This window comes from Puma concolor, chromosome B2 (assembly GCF_028749965.1).
Source record: "Puma concolor isolate L17-30 chromosome B2, mPumCon1.1.hap2, whole genome shotgun sequence".
Taxonomy (NCBI): domain Eukaryota; kingdom Metazoa; phylum Chordata; class Mammalia; order Carnivora; family Felidae; genus Puma; species Puma concolor.
Window position 1 is genome coordinate 75,299,593 of NC_141671.1, and position 24,712 is coordinate 75,324,304.

The window sequence follows — 24,712 nt, forward strand, 5'->3', positions numbered from 1 at the left end:
ACTTAATACCTACCAAGATTTTCAAATCTGTTGAGACACTTTACACTGCTGAATAAGTACATTATTTTTAAAATCATCAATATGCCATCAATATGCTACAAATTCTTTTTGAAAGTATGTATAGTTATATATTTCAAATAAACAGGAAGATACATACACAAACATCTTCAGTAAAATCAAACCCTTAGAAAAGATTTTTATATCACTTATATCATAGCAAAATTGTAAATATAGTTCTTCCTCAACATCCCAATAAATCTCTTAAGTTGAAAATCTCTGAAGTCAAAAATACATTTAATACAACTATTTACTGAACAGCTTAGCCTAAACTACCTTAAACGTGCTCAGAACACTTACATTAGCCTTGAGTGAGCAAAATCATCTAATACAAAGCCTATTTTAAAACAAAGTGTTAACTACCTCATGTAATTTATTACTATGTTGAAAGTAAAAAATAAGTGTGTCAGTTGTTTACACCCTTGAAAACCCTGTGTGTCACTGGGAGCTGCGGCTCACTGCCACTGCCCAGGATCACCATAAGTGATCACCAGGATCACTTATACTTTTCACTAGTATGCGGAAAAGATCAAAGTTCAAAGTTCAAAGTACAGTTTCTACTGAATGTGTATCACTTTCACACTACTGTAAAGCCAGAAAATCCTAAGTCAAACCATGGTAAGTCAGGCACCACCTGTATTCATTTTCCACATCTGTAATCTTTAGTTCCTAAAGTATTATAGTGATAGAACAACGGCCTGTCACGATACCTGAAATCTATCTACAGCTATCACTGCTAGCAATTACCTGCATGACTTTGAGCAACTAACTTTATCTCTCTGGACTTTAGTATGTTCATGATGTATAAAATGTTTGGACTACATCAGTTGTATTCAAAGTAGATTTCAGGGAACTCTCCAGTTCCAAAGAGATACTTTTAAGGCATCAGTAAAAATTTCAAGTTTACATTCTAAAATATATGTTAAACTATTTTTCCGAGTGCAAAACAATTTGGATATTTAAATCTGTACCATACCAGTTTTTAACATTTTGAGGATAATTAACCTGTGATGTTATATCCATTTTGGTGCAGCTCTCCTTTTTTAATATCTTTATACGTATTTATTTATACTCCCAGCAAACAAATAGTTGTCTAGGAATGGTTAAATTTGTACAAATCTTTGTTTTAATTCAAGTTATGCATGTCTACTCATGTAAAATTATACAAGTAGAGACATCACCACAGCACACGCCCCATTCTTAATGGTTCATCTGACACCTGTCACAACATAACTACTGAACAATGGTAGTAACACACATCATTTTCCAGTATCATATTTTTTTTATTTAAAAAAACATTTTTTTTTAATGTTTATTTATTTTTGAGACAGAGAGAGACCGAGCATGAACAGGGGAGGGGCAGAGAGAGAGGGAGACACAGAATCTGAAACAGGATCCAGGCTCTGAGCTGTCAGCACAGAGACCGAGCGGGGCTCGAACTCACGGACCATGAGATCATGACCTGAGCCGAAGTCGGAGGCTTAACCAACCAAGCCACCCAGGCGCAGCCCCCCCCAGTATCATATTTTAAGTAGATTCAGTGCTTGTTTTGCATTTTGGTTCATTCTTATCTGACAAATGAATGAGCTTAGTTTGGCAAAGCAAAGTAAAAAAAAAATTGCTTTGATTAAAATCATTAATGTGATGTTAGCAAAGAAATTTATTCTGAAACCCTAGCGAGATTCTGATACCAAAATACCAGAGGCATTTTAAAATCATACTAATATCCCATAACATTAATATGCACTTGAAAAGCATTTTCACAAAATAACAAAGCATTATACTGCCAAAAGAATTTCCTGTGAATTGAATCCTACATAGCAATTATTAAGAATCAGTGATTCACCTCAAAAAGTAGAGCACTTTTATTTCATATTTTAGAGTTAGTTTCATTAAAGACCATCCTGACTTTGAAAGCTGAGATGTGAAAAACCTATTACCATATATAATAAATTATGTAGATCAAAATTTTGATTCTTTGAAAAAAAAGTGTCCCTGGGTTTTCTCGTCTATAATATGAGAATATAAACAGAATCTATGTCATCATAAGGTTTACATGAAAATCAACTGAGATCTATATAACACTTTGAGAATGCTGCCTGGCACATAGTATTAGTTATCATTATTATATCCAAAACAAAATACTGAAGCTTCAAAAGTGCAAACTGACATGCGGAACTCTAATCTAAAACTTCTATGTTCACCAAAACACTCATTTTCTCACCACCAACTTTATAGTAATAAAAATTAGACCTTATATTAAAAAATAAATCTGCAAATTTATTTCACCAAATAATTCCACTACTAAAAACAGTGGAATGCATAGATATAAAGAACATACTTATAATTTTTTTCCCCACAAATTTCCAACAAAAATGTATGCTTTCCATTGAGGGCAAGAATTTTACCTATTTTGTTCACTGCTGTAGCTTAGCTGTGGCTGGCATATATCAAGCAAGCACTCAAATATTGATGGAATGATTGAATCCCCTTACATTTTTTTCTACAAAGCTGTAATTTGTCACTATTCTTTTAAATTGCTAACATGTCTGCTATTATGTATAAATAATTGCTTTTGCAACAGTCATACAATGTATGCACCCAACCTACCTTGCTTCAAGTAAAGCGGCCATATTCAGTCCTATAAATTGTAAACAAGACAGTTTCAATTGTTCAGCATTGTACATTGCTGCAAATTCCAGTAACATAGCAGCATTCTTAAGGGTAACTACAAAGAAAAGACAAAGTGAGACAAAAGCCATGTTACTACAGCAAATAATACATACTTATTTTTAAAGTTGTCAGGTTTGAACAAGGAAAACTGAAGTACTTTCTTGCCAAAATAACTATAGTAGGGCAAATATAGAATGCACTTTTCATCCCAATGTGCCAAAGTATTTTAAATGATTGGTTATGAGGCAAAATAAACACACCAAAAGAAAATAGAGATGATATGTGTCACCTAAAAATTGACAATTTTCTATCTAAGGATTTTAGAATAGTTTTAACTTTCACAAATAAACCTTCCTTTTTATTTATATAGACAGAATAGTCTCTTTTCTATAAAACTAAGAAGATCTTAAGATTAAGAGAAACCAGGGGTGCCTGGGTAGCTCAGTTGGTAGAACCTGCAACTCTTGATCCTGGGGTGGTGAGTTCGAGCCCTATGTTGGGCACAGAGATTACTTAAAATTAAAAAAATAAACTATTTTAAAAAATAAAAAATAAAAACGTCAAAAGTAACGTTAAGGGTAATTTAAAAAAAGACTAAGAGAAACTGACAAAATCATTCTATAAAATATATTTACATTGAGTAATCCATCAAAATTTATGTGGGTATATTTACATAAACACATATACACACTATATATTTGGAAAATATTCACATTTAAATATTACTATATCATTATTCATGGCCAGTACAGAATCTGGTATAACTGTACAAAAGATTCTGGATTTTATTACAATCCTGGTAACTTTATGCATGAAGTGTCCTATTTTGCTAGAGACTATCTCAGAATATTCTACTCACCTAGTAAATGACTTTGCTTTCCAAACCCCTTCATTCTTTATTTACTATGAGTCCAAACCAAGAGAGGAACATAACTATTTTCTACACCTGGCTTACCCTATGTTTTTTTTCTTCCTTCTAACTCTGTCAAAAGGTGTAATTGCAGTCAATAATGGTTTTTGCTTCGCTCCTAACCAAACCTAATATGAACCCAAACTCTCCCATTTCACACACAAAAAAATGGATCATATAAAAACTTTACAGTTGTTCAGTTGAGAACAAGGATTACCCAATAATAGAGATCAAACTTCTGTTGAATTCTTCTCTTGCTACGTTCTAGGAAGATCAAGATACTCATTAATAAGGAAGCTGTGTAGCATGGACCGAAAAAGAATATCCAAGGAATGCCAGGAAAGTCAACTGAACAACTAAAAATATCTCCAATATGTATACTTTTTTTTTTTAATGTTTATTTATTTTTGAGAGAGAGAGAGAGAGAGAGAGAGAGAGAAAGAGAGAGACAGAGACAGAGACAGAGAGCGTGAGCAGGGGAGACACGAATCTGAAGCAGGCTCCAGGCTCTCAGCTGCCAGCACAGCACAGAGCCTGATGCAGGGCTCAAATTCAAAAACCATGAGATCATGACCTGAGCCAAAGTCAGCCATTTAACCGACTAAGCCACCCAGGAGCCCCTCCAATACGTATACTTTATTCCTGTAGTATGTTGTATCCTTTATTTTAATATATTTCCATTTTGTAGCTTAAAAGATTAGAGATATTGGTTTTTTTTGTTTTTTTTTTTTTGATAACCAAGGAGAAGTCTCTCCACAAAGCTCAAGAAAAGTAACTATATAAGACACCAGAACTAAGACAAACTGGGGCGCCTGTGTGGCGCAGTCGGTTAAGCGTCCGACTTCAGCCAGGTCACGATCTCGCGATGCCTGAGTTCGAGCCCCGCGTCAGGCTCTGGGCTGATGGCTCAGAGCCTGGAGCCTGTTTCCGATTCTGTGTCTCCCTCTCTCTCTGCCCCTCCCCCGTTCATGCTCTGTCTCTCTCTGTCCCAAAAATAAATAAACGTTGAAAAAAAAAAAAATTTTTAAGACAAACTATCAGCAAGAAAAAATTAGAAAATTCTGACAGGAAATCCTTTCATACTTCCTAAAGTATGACAATGTGACAATGAAGATGAACAAAGATTAACAAAGATAAAATTAGAAACTTTTATATCAGGCTAAGAAAATCTAACCTTTATCCTAGAGTAAGCAATTAAAAATACCTAAAACAGGAAGACACAATTACTCCTAACAGAAAAATTAAAGTAGACAGAAAGAGGACTTAAAACATTACAGTAACACTACACAGAAGGGATGGATAACAGTTACCTGAACTAGCATAGACACAGAATAAAAAGGTAGGGGGAAATATGATTAATAAATATAGTTAAGATGCATCAGTTCTGACAACTGAAAAAATTTGGACGTAAAGAACAAAAACAATATAAAAAATAGCTTTGGGTTTCAAAATTTCAATGTTCAAAAAGACAGCCATGCAATGAACTGAAATAATGAACTATTTATTAAATGAAGTAACGAACAGAGACAGAAATAAGAGTTTAAGAGAAAAGAGATAAGTTTTGATCAAATATATAAATAAGATGATTATATAAAAATTCTAGCAAGGGGGCGCCTGGGTGGCTTGGTCAGTTGAGCGTCTGGCTTTGGCTCAGGTCACGATCTCATGGTTCATGGGTTCAAGCCCCACGTCGGGCTCTGTGCTGACAGCTCAGAGCCTGGAGCTTGCTTCGGATTCTGTGTCTCCCTCTCTCTCTGCCCCTAACCCACTTGCATTCTGTCTCTGTCTCTCTCAAAAATAAATAAACATTAAAAAAAAAATTAAAACAAAAATTCTAGCAAATAGTAACAGATAGCTAAACACAGGCTTACAGCCAAGACCAGGACAAGAGTGAATAATTTCTTTGAGGGGCACCTGGGTGGCTCAGTCGGTTAAGTGTCTGACTTTGGCTCAGATTATAATCTCCGTGAGTTTGAGCCCCATGTCAGGCTCTGTGCTGACAGCTCAGAGCCTGCTTCGTATTTTGTGTCTCCCTCTCTCTGTGTCCTTCCCCCACTCCTGCTCTCTCTCGCTCTCAAAAATAAATAAACATTAAAAAAAATTTTTTTAAAATTCTTTCAAACTTTCATCTTTGTGATTTCAAAATAAATTTCATACCATCTTCATTATTCAAGGTTTCATGACATTTCAAAAAAATTACATATTTCAATTATCAGATGTACATATTTTCACATATTAACATGTCTGGAAAATGGATGTGCTTATTGTTGCACAAAATAGCTTAAATGTTTTGACATTCTTCATAATTCAAAAACATAATGGTGCACTTTACCATATATGGTAAAATGGTAAATTTATGGCATCAAAAGTCAATGAATAATCCTGTATCAACCCGCAAACATAGTAATATTCAAATTCAAAAATACTTACGTTTCTCAGTTAATGCAACTTCACAAATCCCTTTCAATCGAGTTATGAGAAGCTGATCAGCCACCACAAGAACACTACAAATAAAATCCACATTTTGAGATTCTAAAAAAAGAAAGAAAACAAGCAAAACTATTACTTTGTACATTATACCTATGACAAAAGTTCAAGTAATTAAGACACAAAGAAGGAGAATTATAATGACTATTTTCTAAAGAGTGGCAACTATGATAAATAGTAATAATGTGAGACTTTTCTACCTTTTAAGTGGAAAGCTGTAAAGAAACACACCAAAATGCCTTGGTTCACACTAGGACCATAAAATGGGTAACTTGAATTGATCTTTTTAGTCTAGAAAGCATTTAGTCTAAAAATGCCTAATTTATTAAAATCTCCCATATTGTTAAACATTTCTCAATCTAATAGAGGGGAAATTCAAATCTCAGCATCAAAATTATTATGTAGATATGTGTTAAATACATATAACATATACGTTAAGAACAAATGTATATACAGGGAGTAGGGTGAATAATGCTTTTAGAAGCTCATTTTTTTTTTTCAACGTTTATTTATTTTTGGGACAGAGAGAGACAGAGCATGAACGGGGGAGGGGCAGAGAGAGAGGGAGACACAGAATCGGAAACAGGCTCCAGGCTCCGAGCCATCAGCCCAGAGCCTGACGCGGGGCTCGAACTCACGGACCGCGAGATCGTGACCTGGCTGAAGTCGGACGCTTAACCGACTGCGCCACCCAGGCGCCCCTCATATTTGTTTTAAATAAAGAAGCCTAAGGAGCTGGGAGGCTCAGTTGGTTAAGCAACCGACTCTTGATTTCAGCTCAGGTCATGATCTCAGTTAGTGAGTTTGAGCCCCACACCGAGCTCTGCGCTTACAGTGCAGACCTGCTTGAGGGTCTCTCTCTTTCTTCCTCTCTCTCTACCCCTCCCCTGCTTGTGCTCTCTCTCTCAAAATACATAAACATTCTAAATAGATAAATGAACAAAATAAACAAGCAAGCAAGCCTAAGAGTACATTTTCTTTTTAAATTATAGGAGTTCCTTATTTAAAATAATCTTTCTCGTCCTGAGTACTATTAACTCCTAAAGCAGTAACCCTGAGCCACTGCCAGAATAACATAAATACAAAAACAAAACAAAACAAAACAAAACCACAATAGGAAGAAAAAAAGATTAAGAAGAAAAAATGTCGAAAAACTATTTTTGACAAAGAGGAAGAGGTGAACTCACTATGAATAGCAAACTAAGGACTACTTCCAGAATTCCTCTTCTCCACAAAAGCAATGAAGATACTAGGAAAATTGTCAACTTTTTCAAAATTCTAGAAGTTAGCCAAAGGCTTACAGTAATCTAGGGAGTATTGACTCAAGAAAAATGGCTGAATCTTGGTAAGAACAGTGAGCAATGGAGCACTGTAGTTTTTTCTATTTAAATCTTCCCCTCCCCTCCTCCAGTCTTAAAAACCAACAAGCCTGCAATCACAGTGAAAACGAACAACCAAAGCCACTGAAGACAACAGAAGAGTTACAAAGCAACATTATTAAAGATAAGTCATTATTTGACATGTGCGGCAGGGCTTGTCTTTATTTTGACCTGACTCAAAGCTTTTACTGGTGTCAACAGCCTCTTCCCCCAGGGTGTTTATTAAAAACAATCAGTTGCAATTAATGTTGAAGCTGACTGAGACAATGATAATAGATGGAGCAAACAAGAAGCAGATAAAAAACATTTTTTTAAAATAAAAGCTAGGGAAAAAGGATGTTAATGATTAGATGTTTGTATACCCTGAAAATTCACATGTTGAAGCCCTAATTTCCAGTGTGGCAATATTTGGAGATGGGGCCTCTAAGAAAGTAATTAAAAGTAAGTGAAGTTATAAAGGGTAGGGCCCTGATCCAATAGGATTAGTGTCCCTCTAAGAAAAGAGATATCAAAGAGATAACTGTCTGTCTCCCTCCCTCCCTCTCTCCACAACACACACACAGAAAGACCATGTGAGGACATAATAAGAAGGCATTCATGTATAATAAGCCAAGAAGAAAGTCCTCACCAGAAACCAACCTTACCAGACTCTAATCTGGGACTTCTAGCCTCCAGAATTATGACAAAATGAATTTCTGTTGTTCAAGCCACCAGTCTATCATATTTTGTTATGGCTGTCCCAGTTGACTAATACAAATGTCCATGGGGGCTTTGAAAAGTCCCAAAATATTGCTGTGAAACCAGAAGCCCACATGTATGTGGATGACTATATACATGCCAAGGAAAAACTTAAGGTCCTAAATTTTTACCTCTGGCTGAACTTGAGGCTCTGCTAAAACAGAAAATAAGAGCTAAAGCAGAGTCATGAACTGCCTGCCTGAAAAATGAAGGCATGCCCCAACACACACACAAAGAACTCCGTGGCAAAGGCTGGGCATTTATTGGTTTTAGGCATTTAAAGAAATTTCTAACTTATCAGCTGACCACTAAGCTAACCCAGTAGACACTTCAGTAGTCACACAAGACAAAGAACAGAGATTTTACAGTATTAATTAGTTCAGAAAAGTCAAAAAGCAAACAGCAAAAACTTTTTAACAAACCCCAGGGAGGGAAGAGAATCTGACTTCAAAAGTTACCACATCATATTACTTAAAATGTCCAGTTTTCAGTTTGTGAGCTCAAGTCCCACATTGGGCTTGCTGCTGTCATCCTGTCATCACAGAGCCCAGCCCACTTCAGATCCTCCCCCCTCTCTCTCTGCGCCTCCCCCACTTGCAGTCTCCCAAAACATAAATAGATATAAAATAAAATATCCAGTTTTCTATGAAAATTATGCAAGATGCAAAATACATGTTAAGTATGGCCCATCCACAGGAAAAAAAGCAACCAAGAGAAGCTCTCCCTGAGGAAATGAAGATGCTGCATTATTAAAGTTTAAATCAGCTATTTTAAATATGTACAAAGAATTAAAGGAAATGTCTAAAAAATTAAAAGGAAGTATGAGGATAATGTCTCTTGAAATCAAGAATATCAATGAAGAGACACAAATCACAGGTCAACTGAAATAAGCAATCTGAAGAACAGAAAGAAAAAACAATGAATAAAAATTAATAAGGCATAAGAGACCTATGGGGACGCCTGAATGGCTCAGTCAGCTAAGCATCTGACTTCAGCTCAGGTCATGACCTCATTACTCTTGAGTTCAAGTCCCACATCGGGCTCTCTGCTGTCAGCACAGAGCCCACTTTGGTTCCTGTCTCCCTCTCTCTCTGCCCCTTCCCAGTTCATGCTTTCTCTCTGACTCAAAAATAAACAAAACATCAAAAAAATTTTTTGAAACAAAAAAAGAGACCTATGAAACACCATGCCCCTTCCCAGTTCATGCTTTCTCTCTGACTCAAAAATAAACAAAACATCAAAAAAATTTTTTGAAACAAAAAAAGAGACCTATGAAACACCAGCCAGCATTATCAAGATACATACGGGAGTCGCAAGATAAAGGTATGACCTAAAGAATATTTTAGGAAATAATGGCAGAATGGGGAAAAGTAAAATGTAGAGGTTTTGTATGCAATGGAAGTTAAGTTGTGATTAGTTTAAAATAGACTGTTTTATGTATACTGTTACATATATGTAAGCCTCATGGTAACCACAAAGGAAAAACGTAGAGCAGATACACAAAAAATGCAGAGAAAGGAATCAAAGCATACCACTACCAAAACATCATTCAATCACAAAGGAAGACAACAAGAGAGAAAAAGGAAACAAAGGAACTACAAAACAGAAAACTGACAAAATGGCATTATTAAATCTTTACCTATCAATAATTATTTTAAATGTAAATGGATTAAATTCTCTAATCAGAAGACAAAGTGGCTGAATGCAGAAAGAAGCAAGATTCAACATTATGCTGCCTATAAGAGACTCAATTTACCTGTAAGAACACACATAGGCTGAAAGTGAAATGATGGAAAAAAATACCCCATGCAAATGGTAACTAAAGGAGAGCTGGAGTGGCTATACTTCTATCCGACAAAATAGGCTTCAAGTCAGAAACAGAAGAGACAAAGAGGTTATTATATAATAATAAAGAGACCAATAAATCAATAGAACTATAAATACACATACGAGTATACAACAATGAAGCACCTAAATTTATAAAACACATAAAATGAAGGCAGAAATAGTCAACAATATAGTAATAAAAGGACTTCAATATAGATATTCATATTCAAATACAGATAGATCATGGAGACAGAAAATCAACAAGAAAACATCAGACTTGACCAAAACTACAGACCAAATGAAACTAACACATACATATGGAACATTCCACTCACAACAGCAAAATACACATTCTTCTCAGTACACATAAACCATTCTTCAGGGCAGATCATACATTAGGCCATGAAACAAGTCTTAACAACTTAAGAAACTGAAATGATACCAAGTATCTTCTCCAACTACAGTGGTATAAACTAGAACAGGAGGAAAATAGGGAAATGCGTAAATATGTGAATTAACACAGTAATTCAAAGAAGAAATCAAAGAGAAGTACAAAATATCTTGAGACAAATGAAAATGAAAATACAACATACCAAAACTTATGGGATACAGCAAAAGAAGTTCTAATTCTGATAAATGCCTTAACAAAAAAAGAAGATCTTGAAAGAACCTTAAGGGTTTTATATAACAAGGAACTAGAAAAAGAAGTCAGCCCAAAGTCAGAAGGAAAAAATAATAAAGACTGAGCAGAAATAAATGAATTAGACATTAGAAAAACAAAAAAGATCAATGAAACTAAGAACTGGTTGTTTGAAAGATAAAATTAACAAACCCTTAAGTAAACTGAGAAAATGATCCCTCCAAAAATTAAATCATAAATGAAAGAGAAGATATTACAACTATATCACAGAAATGTAAATCATTAGAGATTACTGTCAATAATTATAAGCTAACAAATGGATAACCTAGAAGAAATAGATGAGTTCCTAGAAACATACAAGCTACCAAGACTAAATCATGAGGAAACAGAAAATCTGAATAGTCAATAACTGAGTAAGGAGACTGAATCCATAAATCAAAAATCTCCCAAAAGTAAAGCTCTAGACCAGATGGCTTCATGGGTGAAGTCTACCAAATATTTAAAGAAAAATTAACACCAATCTTTCTCAAACTTGTCCAAAAAAAACTGAAGGAGAGGGAACACTTCCAAACTTATTTTATGAGGCCTGGATTATCCTGATACCAAAAGGAGTCGAGGACACTACAAGAAAAGAAAATCACAGTACAACACCCCTGATGAACATAGCTGCAAAAATCCTTAATAAGAAACTAATCAAATTCAATAGCATGTTAAAAAGATCATATACCACAATCAAGAGGGATTAATGCTTGGTGCAAGGATGGTTCAATACACGCAAATCAACAAATGTGATACTATCGTAACAAGAGAGGAATAAAAATCAGGGCAAACTGATTTTCAGTCAGTTAAGCGTCTAACTCTTGATTTCTGCTCAGGTCAGGATTTCACAATTCATGAGTTCAAGCCCCTCATCAGGCTCTGCACTGAAAGCACAGAGCCTGCTTGAGATTTTCTCTTTCCCTCTCTCTCTGTCCCCATCCCCCATCATTCTTGTTCTCTCAAATACATAAACTTAAAAAACAAAAGAATAAAAATATGATCATTGCAGTACATGCAGTAAGTGCAGAAGACAAAATTCAACACCCATTCATGATAAAAACTCTCAACAAATTAGGTAGAGAAGGAAGATACCTCAACATAATAAAGACCATCTGTGACAAATCCACAGTTTAATATCATACTCAACAGTAAATATCTGAAAGCTGTTCGTCTAAGATCAGGAACAAGACAAGGACCCCCACTCTTGCCACTCCTATTCAACATAGTACTGGAATTCTTAGCAAGAGTAATGAAGCAAGAAAATGAAATAAACATCATCCAAATTGAAAAGGAAGAAGTAAACTGTCTCTGCAGATAACAAGATCTTGTATCTGGAGAACCCTAAATACACCATCAAAAATCTATTAGAAGTAACAAATAGGGGCACCTGGGTGGCTCAGTTGGCTAAGCATTCCACTTGGTTCCAGCTCTGGTCATGATCTCACAGTTTGTGAGTTCAAGCCCCAAGTCAAACTCTGCACTGACAGTGTGGAGCCTGCTTGGGATTCCCTCCCCCACAGCCAACTCTCTCCCTCCCTGCATCTCTCAAAATAAATATAGAAACTTAAAAAAAAAAGAATGAACAAATTGAGTAAAAATTGCAACATAAAAATCAGTCGCTTTTCTATGTACAATGAACTATCCAAAAAAGTAATTAATAAACCCTTTCACAATTATATCAAAAAGAATAAAACACTTAGGAATAAACTTAACCAAGGAGATAAAAGATCTGTATTCTGGGGCACCTGGGTGACTTAATCATTTAAACATCCAACTCTTAATTTCGGCTTAGGTCATGATCCCACAGTTTGTGAGTTTGAGCCCTAAGTCAGACTCTGCAATGGGAATGGAGAGCATCTGCTTGGGATTCTCTCTCCCTCCACCACTTGTGCACCTTCTCCAAATAAATAAATAAAAAAAGAAAAAGATCTGTACTCTGAAAACTATAAAACATTGATGAAAGGAATTAAAGATAACAATAAATGGAAAGATATCCCATGTTCATGGATTGAAAGAATACTGTTAAAATGTCCGCTCAACCCAAAACAATCTACAGATTCAATAAAATCCTATCAAGATTCCAATGGCATTTTGCACAAAACAGAAAAAGCAATCCTAAAATTTATATGGAACCACAAAAACCCTGAATGACAGAGTAATCTTGAGAAAGATGAACAAGGCTGGAGGCATCACACTTCCTAACTTCAAATTATGTTGCAAAGCTACAGTAATCAAATACAGTGGAACACAACACGGAGCCCAGAAATAAACGCTCATTTTATCAATTAATCCTCAACAAGAGTATCAAGAATACAAAATGGGAAAAGGGTAGTCTTTTCAATAAAGGGTGCTAGGAAAACTGAATGAGCAAATGCAAGAGAATTAAGCTGGATCCGTACCATATAAAAAAATTAACTCAAAATGGATTAAAGATTAAACCTAACACCTGAAACTGTAAAACTCATAGGAGAAAACAGGGAAAAAGATCCTAGTCTTGTAAATGATTTTTTGGATATGACATCAAAACCACACACAACAAAAGCAAAAATAAGCAAGTGAAATTACATGAAACTACAAAGCTTCTACAAAGCAATGTTGAAAACAATCAACAAAATGAAAGGCAACCTTCAGAAAGGGGAGAAAATATTTGCAAACCATATCTGATAAGGGATCAATATCCAAAATACATATATAAGAAACTCCTACAACTCAATAGCAAAAAAAAAAAAAAAAAAAAAAAAAGCCACAAATAAACTCAGCTAAAAAAATGGACAAAAGAGCTAAATAGATATTTCTCCAAAAAACACATACAAATGGCCAGCAAGTACATGAAAGGTGCTCAATGTGAATAATTATCAGAAAAATGCAAATAAAAAGTGAGAGGTGCCCTTACACCTGTTAGAATGGCCATTATCAATAAAACAAAAGATAACAAGTGCTGGCAAGGATGTAGAGAAAAGGGAACACTTGTGTGCACTACTAGCAGGAATGTAAAATGTATAGCCACTATGGAAAACAGTATAGAGGTTCCTCAAAAAATTAAAATATAACCACCATATGATACAGCAATCCCACTTCTGGGTATTTAGCTAAAAGAATTGAAATCAGAATCTTGAAGACATTATCATGTTCACTGCAGCATAAATAATAACAGTAAGGATATAGAAATAGCCTAAATGTTCACTGATGGATGAATGAATTTAAAAAAATGTGGTATATACATACAGTTGAACACTGCATCACAACTATGACCAAAAATACTTTGTAACTAAAACATCAGTGTATTGCTTGACAAAGTATATAAACACAATCTCTTCATAAATTTTGATTCAATTCTTCGTCTAGTTCTTTTCCCTCAGATATATTACCACAAGGGGGAAAACAAACAAGAAAAAACTTTGTAAAGTGTTTGTCAAAACCATACTCCAGGGGCGCCTGGGTGGCGCAGTCGGTTAAGCGTCCGACTTCAGCCAGGTCACGATCTCGCGGTCCGTGAGTTCGAGCCCCGCGTCAGGCTCTGGGCTGATGGCTCAGAGCCTGGAGCCTGTTTCCGATTCTGTGTCTTCCTCTTTCTCTGCCCCTCCCCCGTTCATGCTCTGTCTCTCTCTGTCCCAAAAATAAATAAACGTTGAAAAAAAAAATTAAAAAAAAAAAAAAAAAAAAAAAAAAACAAAAAAAACCATACTCCATATCATCAGTTCCTCATCTCAATCACATAAGTAGTAGGGTATGAAACTGTTCAATCTAATCTCAACCATTATATATAATTCTTGTAGAACTCATTTTCACAGAGGTAATGAAAATTTTCTTTATCCACTCCTTTACTATTAGTAATCATCCCTATTGCTTATTCTAAATTAAGCCTCTGTTGATGGCTTATTTCAATTAGATTAAAGATTCATGTTGATTTTGCCATTATTCAATTATATCTTAAACATCTAAAATGTCCTCTTATGAATACCTTTTATCACCACAGCTTCATCAGTATAGAGGTAGTCCAAAATAACTTTCAGTATGTCAGAATGTATTGGCATTTCCAGAGCTGTACAAGTGGAAGCCTAAATAAAGTAAAATAATTAATTTTAAACTACAAAAAACTACATTCTGACTGGTATAGAAAATTCTGAACAGGAATCACATCAAATGCAAAAAAAAAAACAAAAAAAACATTTATAAAACACAAAGCTAAAATGACATACGTTTAATTTTAAAATGCCTTATAACATGGAGTAGCAAGAAAAATTGAAACAAAAACCAAATACACTGGTATTCCAAATACACGTCTAAATAATAAAGGGGAAATTTTGATTTAAGAAACCTTTCTGCAATAAGTTTTAATTCTAAATGCTGCTATTTTCCAGCAGGCTTCAGCATAAATCAAGTTTAATACAAAAATAAAATTAAGTTAAAATATCAGGCTCCCATTTTAAATTTCTTTAGTATATTATACTAAATATATAGGATATATTTTAAAAAGTGTGATTACCAGCCATGTGTTTTCAACTTAAATCTTACCTCAATCCATGAGCTACTCAGCATACTATGAAAATATTCTGAGAAAAGAAAAAGTACAAGCTATTAGAACAGTAAAACAATACTAAAACCAACAAATCAGGAACTAATAAAAAGTATATTTACCAAGTCTGGCACAAAGAACACACTTATGACAAGGAAATTCCTTTCCATCCACTGATTTCATGGTCACATCACATAGAAACGAACTGAAAAAAAATTTTTTTTAATTGAAGCAAGAGTGATTTCTTTACATATTTAGCAAGTAGAAAATTTATTATAGGATTTGGCTTGATTTTGTCTTAATTAAAGATAGCAGACAACAAACAACTTGAGGGCATACATACAAATAAAGTACGTCATCTCCTTCCACTGGAGGAAAGATAATAAGGGCCTTATAATAAAGAATATTTAAAGGGAACTGAATACAGATAAATATTCAAGAACAGACTTCTAATTTTCCTTTTTCGGTACAGGCCAGACCAAATTTTAATAATATACTAGTAAGTGACATCATGATCAAAGGTCTTTAAGTCAGTTCCTTTTACAACCTATTCTTTGCTAAGCACAATCTAGATATCTCCATAGTTTCTTTCTCCAGAACTTATCACCTACAAAGTAAAAATACCTAAAAACAAAAACTTTTTTAATATGTATGTATGTATTTTGGGGAGAGCGCAGGTGGGGGAGGGGTGCGGGGGGGGGGAAACAGAGGATCCAAAGTGAGCTGACAGACTGACAGGAGTGAGCCTGATGTGGGGCTCAAACTCAGGAACCACAAGATCACGACCTGAGCGGAAGTCGGACGCTTAACCAAGCAAGCCACCCACATGCCTCACAAAAACTTTTTAATAAATTATATTCTAAATATTTTTGTTATTATTAAAAAACTTATACTAAAGGAAATAATCATAATTATGCAGAGGCATAATTAGTTTGGTTTTAGGGTAACACTATTTCCTACCTACTGAAAAATACAAAACTTGGGCAAGAAAAAATAAACATTTTTTTCATTTATAATGAAAAAACTTAAAAAAACTGTTAAAAAAACTGTTTAAATGTCTTACTGAGAAGTTAATATTTTATCCACTTACCTTAACAGTTCTCCAATATTTCTAGAAATGAAGACTAGTAAAGGTAAAAGGGTATCTATTCACATATTTTGTTTCATATGTCAGTAAGAAGGGCTCTGTTTTCATACTTAGTTAGGTTCAAAATCTAGAGATGAAAAGTTTGTCTTCATTTCCTAACTTACCATTTTTTCTGATTTAGCTTTGATTTGTTACCAGTTTTCTTCTCAATAACATTAATTTTTCCATTTTCAAATCTGACTCCATCTAACCTGTCAAAGAGTAGATAAAAATTAAGTTGATGGACCAAAACGAAAATCCAGCAAATTACAGTACCTTACATCTGAACCTAATTATATTAATTTATATCACCTAGAAAAGTATCTCAACAAACCCTACTCTGTGATAAAAAAAAAAGTACCATATATTCTCCTTCAATTTTAGTTCAATTCAAAGTACAGTTGACTCGTGAACAATGCTGGGGTTAGAGTCACCACCAGCACTCCCTCCAAGGAGGTGAAATCTGCATATAACTTAGACTCCCCAGAAACTTAATGACTAAGAGCCTACTGTTGACTGGAAGTGTTCCCAGTATCAAAGAGTAGATCTGTTTGTATGTCTGTGGTTTGTATGTTATATTCATTTACATATTATATTCTTGCAATAATGTGGAAAAAAGAAAATGTTAAGAAAAACATAAGAGAAAATACATTTACAGTACTATACTGCATTTATCACAAAAAATCTGAATACAAGTGGATCTGCACAGGTCAAACCCATGTTTCTCAAGGGTCAACTGTATATTAAATATCATCACTGACAAAAAATATATCAAAATCATACCACAAAGCCCATTAGTGTTTTTATATAGGAAACAAGATATACACTCTTCCTCTGCTCCTACCCCACACATAAGATTATACTTTCACAAGCAATATACATACTTTAAGAAAAACAAGAATTCCAAAGAATCTGGCTTATATGACAAATACTGCCTTAGGCATTTTACACATGCTATACAACAAAACTACATGAGATCACAATTATCCACCCCCCCCCCCCCATTTTCTTTACTGAGAAACTGAAGTTCAAAGAAACTAAGAAATCTTGGCTCCAGGCAGTCATAGTAAAGAGGCACATATAGGTATTTCTAATTCAAAAGATAGTTCTCTTTCCAGCATACCACACTGCCTACCATTCCAGATCCCTATTATACAAACACCATAGAGAGTTCAAACCGACTAACAGCCTCCTCATCCTTTAATGTTTTAATCCAGTGAGTCCTGCAGAGATAGCTTTAGACGAAAGGAAAGAAAGAACATATCCATGTACCTCCCTCTAAAAAGGAGGGTTGGGGAGAGAGTTGGGGGAGGGGAGAAGAGGAGTAGACAAGAAAAAGAAGAATTTCTAAAAGAAGGACATAATGAGGTTCAAGAATAGATATTAAGGAGAGGCCATACCTACTACTCAAATTACTGAAACCAAATTTCTTTGCAACATTTTGCAACATTCTTACAGGATCATCTTCCCCAATACTTTTCCCTTTATTGGAAGATTTAGGTTTGCTTTTCTGCTTTTCATTAACTGTGTGAGCTTGATTACTTCTGTAAACTTCAAATGCGGACTTCTGATTATCTTCATGGCAATTCATTTTATTTGAATGAGAATTCAGAGCGCCCTGATATTCTTCTGGTTTTTTGTTTAAGTTTATTCTTGGTGTGAAGCCATGAAGTAAAAAGTCACAAGTATCTGTGTATATAAATTGTAAAAGGTACTCAAACAAGTCAGGATGAACCTTCTCTATCACAAAGAGATGGCATCCTGCAGAATCTTCATCTTTCCGGTAAACATCTGCAAAGTCTAAAGTAGTCCCATCTGAAAGAAACAATTTTTGAAAAAAGTCAGAATGCACTGCCAAAATATATTTATGTGCAGGGAAGATTCTATTGCCAACTTGAAATGTCACATCATGTATGTTGTCCGTTTCATCTGTTTCCCTTAACAGTTTGCCAAACTCTTCAAAAAAGGATGATGAAGATACAGCTGGAATTTCATAAAGGCTAGAAATGAAACAAAAAATCAATTTTACTTTCAAGAAAATGAAAAAAAAAAGCATCCCTAGCCTCTTCTCCTTTTAAAGTACAATTTCTTTTTTAGTTACAAACTTACAAGACTTTATATCTGGTATTTCCTAAAATATAAGCATACTGCACAGTCTTAGATACTATACTACTCTTTAAAATGTTTCTATTTCTTTTTCTATTTTTCTCCTAAACTAAAATGACAAGATTTAAATTTTCCTTTAAAAGCAGTGTTTTCTATTTCTATAGGGAAACACTAGGCTATAAACTCAAATGACCACTTCATAGAAATTTTCTAAATGACTGTAACTAAACACAAAGAACTATAAAAGTAAAAACATCCAAAAAAGGGTACAGTTCTCAACCTTTTCTTTTGTATCCTTTTATTCTTTATCCTTGTAAGTGAAGAAAACCAAATATACAAAGAAATGAGCAAATACTTCAGGTATGATCCCAGAATAGGTCAGAAACTCAGGAAGTAAAGATAAACACACACAAAGACATACAATCAGTCCACAACACTGATTGTTTCAATACTGTAAGAATGTTATCACACCTTCCCAATCCACATTCCACCCTTCCAGGTAGGGGAACCATCCTCCCAGTTTGTCCTGGATTGAGGGGTTTTCCAGGAGATGAGACTTTTGGTGCTTTAAATGGGACAGACCTGGGCAAACCAGGTTGGATGGTCACCCTGCTTCTAGGATTTCTTCCCAACAGCACCCTATAAATATTTATTAAATATTTAATATTTATCTTAACCTGTCATCTCTCTACTAATGTGACTTTGCACTGAGAGTCACACTACCCTACAGATGACTATATACTACCTCTTCTTTTGTTAATTTTCATATTCAAGGGTTAGATATTTTTTCAAACTACATAACAAATATTTATATTTCTCAGAATCTGAGAACCTAGAGTACATCTTAAGTACTACAATATAAATAAATATTGTGCATGTACATATGTATCTTCAGTATTTTCAATAAATATCAGTTTACAAACGAAAAGAAACTCTCATCATTTCCTATAACAAATTACACCTTTGAGTTATCCAGCTAATATGATTTTATGTCTAAAGTCTCTTCAAGTCTTGGCAAAAGCAGTTCAATTAAATTTGTTCCAGCAGCTACTGAAAACAAAAGAAAGGGATTATTTCTTCTAAAAAATGAAATTTAATATATACAAGTGTACCTTGTTTTAGGATCTGACTGCAGGATTGCAAAGTTGCATCCACTTGGATCTGTGCTGACACTAACAGCTCTATGGGCAAAAGTAAGTTTCTCAAGTCGAATTCTTTCATACACACTATTTATATCAGAGACACAAGACACATCTGATGAGGAATTATGAAGATTTGATAAAATCTCTGCTAAAAAGAAAAATAAATAAACTTTCATTAATGGAGGCTTTATTGAAGCTATTAAAATGGTTTAAGAGTAAAGAAAATAGAAAAACAACTAGAATATGGAAATATCTTTCACATAGCAGTCCTCTTGAAGAACTATATCCTCCCTCTCTTCAACACAATTTGTACCCTATGTACAGGTATTAAACAGGAAATTTTGGTGAGTCCATTCTCAATTATCCACAACTTCATTCCTTTCAGCAAAAACATCCTCCACACTGCAACCAAAGTTATCTTTCTAAAAAACAAATCTAGTGCTATACTGGCTTCTAAAATTCCTCAGCTTGCATTAAAAATATGTAAATTTAGCATCCTCATAATTTGTACGCTTGTTTGTTCCCCCACTTCCTTCTCCATTCTTCCATTTATTCAGCAAATATCTGAGTGACTACACTGTGCTCCTGTGATACAGTGATCATCAGTCTATCCCTTGTGATACAGTAGTGATGTTAGGCATGTCCCTAGATCTTAGAGTACACAATGTAGCAGAGAAGACAGATGTTTAAACAAATGATTGTATCATTACAAGTCAGATCAAGGCTATGAAAGAAAAGTATGAAATCTGCATGCAAAGAAATGACTCCAGCTGCAATATGAAGAATGTTGGAAGTAATTAAAAATAAAAACAGAGATCATTTAGGAAATGACTTTAATAAGAATCCAGAAAAAAATAAATGATAACACTGAAGTTACTGTAGCAATGAAACTCGAGCAAGTGGAAAGATTTCAGAAATACTTGAGACTTAAGTGAAAAAACTTGGTGACAGATTGGATACAGGGATGGGCGGGGGGGGGGGTAAGTGAGGTGTCAAAGGTAACCATTTAGTTGGAAAGAAAACATTGCAAAACAGATGTGGGAGCAGAGATCATGAATTCAGTTTTAGACCACTAAATATGGCGAAGATACAATTCCAAGGACTTCCAACATTTACAAGTCAAAACCTGCATTTTGGTTACTCTCTCAAATTCACTCTATTTCAGTCTTAGAGGGCTTTCCTAATCTTACTCTGATACTCAAGTTATTTCAGTTTCTGTGCTCTCAAAAAACCTAACATAAATATATTAGTATTTTTAAACTGTAAATATTTATATACATGTCTACTATCCCTACAAACTTATGAGTGTCTGAGAACAGGGGCCCATCTTACATATATTTTGTATCATTAAAGCATAGTCCTATATCTGGCATGTAGTAAATATACTTTATATGTTTACAGACTTGCATAATCTATAAAGAAATAAAATACAACAAATCATTAATCACTCCGCTGTGGCTTTATGATTTTGAAGAATGTTTGTAATTGTCTGAGTATAAATGTGCTCTATATATGTTTTAGCATACAATAACTGATTTATTTATTCAACGGATAGTTTAATAAGGGACTACTATCTGTCAGAAAATATGCTGAATGCTAAGGATACAGTAAAGCAGTTAAGGTCCTTGCCATCTTATCAGTCTGATAGGAAAAAAGCATTAAAAAAATTAGTCACAAAGATAAATACATGAAAACAAATAAAAATGAACTGCACCATGAAAATACAAAGGGAATATGAGAAGTGAAATCGGGTACCCTCAATTTAGATTATGCGATCTGTGAAAACATTTCTGACATACAAATTAAGCTGAGAGGTGAAAAATTAGAAAAAGCCCTGGGACTACTGAACAAAATTGAAAATCTGAAGGTCAATGTGACTGAAGAGTGGTAAATGAAAGGGAGAGAAATCAAGATGATATCAGAGACATAGACAAGGGTCAGAGCAAGGGCTGTAGAGGCCATGTTTAGCAAGTGCAGAAACCATTAAAGAGTTTTTAAAAACACAGGAATATTAGAATCAGATCTTAAAAGATCGCTCTGATAATCAGTTAAGAACAGATAAAAAGAAACAAGAGTACAAATAAGGCAACATATTTTTTTGCAGTTGTCCATGTGACATGGGCTACGGTGGGGCCAATGAACTGTGAAGAAGTAAATGTATTCTAGTTTCTCCAGAAGAAAAATCAACAGAGAATAATTATGAATGAAAAAAGTTGCTAAGTTAAAAAACAATGCAAGTAATCCAAACATTTATAAATTTATAATCAGAAAAAATTAAGAATGAACTATATAATGAAAAGCTTCTATTTTCAATGGTGGCATCTTAAAGCTATCCTTTATATTCATCAAGGAATGAAATAAAACATCTCTATTTAGCAGCTGTTTAATACAACTACCTTTTCTTTTTAAAATTCTCAATAAATATGAAAACTTTATTCTTCCCATAATTTTCCCTTAAGTCATGAAATGTACTGTTTAAAAACTTTAACTGTATATATACATGTAAAAAAAAAAAGTACAAGCCACTCAATTCTCAACGTAGGGAGGAAGAGTAAAAATGGAGCTTGGAAGATGGTTCAAATGCATCTGAGGGGCACCTGGGTGGCTCTGTCGGTTAAGCATCTAACTTTAACTCAGGTCATGATCTCACGGTTCGTGGGTTGGAGCCCCACATTGGGCTCTGTGCTGACTGCTCAGAGCCTGGAGCCTGCTTCAGATTCTGTGTCTCCCTTTCTCTCTACCCCTCCCCAGCTAATGTTTTGTCTCTTGCTCTCTCTCAAAAATAAACAAACATTAAAAATTTTTTAAAAAAAGAAAAAAAAAAAGCATCTGGGAAGCGTTTTTTTTTTTTAAACTTTACACTTCCCCGCCCCTTGAACCAAGGCTAGCAACAGTGTAATGTTCTATTAACAATAGTGATCTTCTATTACCGATAGGAAGGAGCTGTGACCTCAAGATCTACTGAGACAGATGAAAGGTTGAAAACTCGATTTAAGTGGACTGAATTCACTCTGCTTACCTGCACACACACAAACCACAACCAAAAGAGGAGACCTAAGGGTAAAACCTAATAATACTTGTCAAACCTAATGATAAATACTTGCAAAATTAAAAAGTTAACTCAAAGGTACTTTATGTGCTACTCACGTATATGAACTGACCTTTCTTTTCAGAATTCTTTCTTTTTTCTTCAAACCACTTCCCTTTAAATCCTTCTCCATCCTGTGTGACAAATAAAATGTCTTTTCTATTTAAAGCAATATCAGAAATGAACACCTGGCGTGGATAGGCCCATCGACACTGCTTCAAGGAACTGCTGACTGATCTCCAGCAAAATACCTGAAACCAAATTACATTGGAATATAAATATATTCCCATACAGCATTTGAACAACCAAAAACTGAAATCAGGAAAGAGTATCTATAAAATAAAAGTTCTAATTAATGTTTCAATGTTCATTCTTCTATGGAAAAAAGATACTATAAAAATCTATTTTTAAAGAACTGTGTCTTCCAGAAAAAGGTATATCAAACAAATACGAAGCATTAAAAATATTTCAAAGACACTCCTCTTAAGAAGAAGTAATTTTCAGTATTACTTGTTTTTGGCAAACAGATTTGCTACAATGATAAAGAAAAAATTATGAAAGCTGTATCTTAGATATCAGACTTGTGCAGTACCATCTATTTGCAAGAATGAAAATCACCCTATGAAAACCCAAACTTTAACTCTCAAAAAAAAGGAGATGTATGAATAACCCAATTATAAAACTAAAACAAAATCTTAGAGATAGAAAACTCATAATACAGTTATGGCTTCCAAGTGGTTCTGCAAATCTTAGTGTTCCTGAGAAATGGCTTAGACGCTGATGCTCAGGGATGGAGAAAATAATGAGAGGTGGGGTGCTGAGTTTCACAATCCAGCTTTATCCAGAGCAGCAACTCTGGTCTGCTTTATATATTTGCATTCCAAGAAAGATCTCATTTGAAAAATTAATGCTGCTTAGTTTTAGAAGTTCAATCCCCTCATAATTAAAAAAACTAAAACAAAATGGTTATCTGCCAAGGTCACTCAAAAGTTACATAAAAAAGACTATACTGATTGATTCCTTCAGAGCTTGGTTTTTCATAGCAAGATTCTAATTTTGCAGAAAGTAAAAATCCAGAGGTATAAACTAGATCCATATTAATATAAATGAAACATATCCTAGAGTCAAATGTTTTTTGTACTATTTTGTGTAATCCCATGCCTCTGCTTCCATTAGTACAAATTAGAACTCTAATTCTAATATATTTCCCTATGTTAAAATGATCAACTATAGGTTTATATCTGTTCAGTACCAGTAGGTGGAGCTTTATGATTAATTCTTCAATTTCAAAAATGTCAAATTTTATAGCACTATGTAAACCTCAGAAAATATTCTCATTGTATGTTTCTACTTCATAAACAAATAACAATCTGTGTTTTTCTAGCCACAGTGTAAAATTCTTTATGTTACTAATGTATACTTTTAATTTAACAATTTCATTAGAGAAATGTACTGACATATTTGAACAGGGAACTAAAATTAGAACTCTACTTAAATGGAGAGAGATTAGAGAGTCATCATATAGTGATCTAGAAATACATTATCTTTTATATATGACAGTTACAGCCTCTGAAAATATACATACATGTATATTTGTTTAAAACTAAATCTGGAGAAGGGCAACTGGGCGACTCAGTCGGTTAAGTGTCTGACTCTTGGTTTCAGCTCAGGTTATGCTCTCACGGTTTGTGAGTTCGAGCCCAACATCAGGCTCTGCACTGATGGTATGGAGCCTGCTTGGAATTCTCTCTCTCTCCCCCCCCTTCTCTCTCTGCCCCTACCCTGCTCACTCTCTCTCAAATAAACTTTAAAAAAAAAAAAAAAAAAACACTAAATAGGGGGAAAACTTTCTAATTATGCACCAAATTTTTATTACTACCTGTTTAGCTATTACTTTTTTTAAAGAGTAGTTACATATATCATATCTATTCAACTTGATATCTTTATCAGTACTCAGTATACATATCAAATAATCCATCAAAAT

The 24,712-nt window shown here is 34.3% G+C and overlaps 1 protein-coding gene across 5 annotated transcripts in view; it reads right to left on the bottom strand.

Annotated features, from left to right (window-relative positions):
* The window catches only part of IBTK (inhibitor of Bruton tyrosine kinase), a 92,472-nt gene that overhangs the window by 36,025 nt on the left and 31,735 nt on the right, over positions 1-24,712 (bottom strand). For 3 of the 5 annotated variants that reach the window (XM_086707305.1, XM_086707302.1, XM_086707303.1), the window contains exons 10-18: positions 22,802-22,979; positions 19,611-19,788; positions 17,793-18,392; positions 16,518-16,604; positions 15,389-15,471; positions 15,266-15,303; positions 14,712-14,808; positions 6,071-6,172; positions 2,668-2,785 (exon numbers count right to left, since the gene is read on the bottom strand). In XM_086707305.1, the coding sequence (XP_086563431.1) occupies positions 2,668-2,785; positions 6,071-6,172; positions 14,712-14,808; positions 15,266-15,303; positions 15,389-15,471; positions 16,518-16,604; positions 17,793-18,392; positions 19,611-19,788; positions 22,802-22,979 (1,481 nt within the window). The remainder of the gene's footprint in view (positions 1-2,667; positions 2,786-6,070; positions 6,173-14,711; positions 14,809-15,265; positions 15,304-15,388; positions 15,472-16,517; positions 16,605-17,792; positions 18,393-19,610; positions 19,789-22,801; positions 22,980-24,712) is intronic. The other 2 variants (XM_086707306.1, XM_086707304.1) reach the window with 1 other exon arrangement.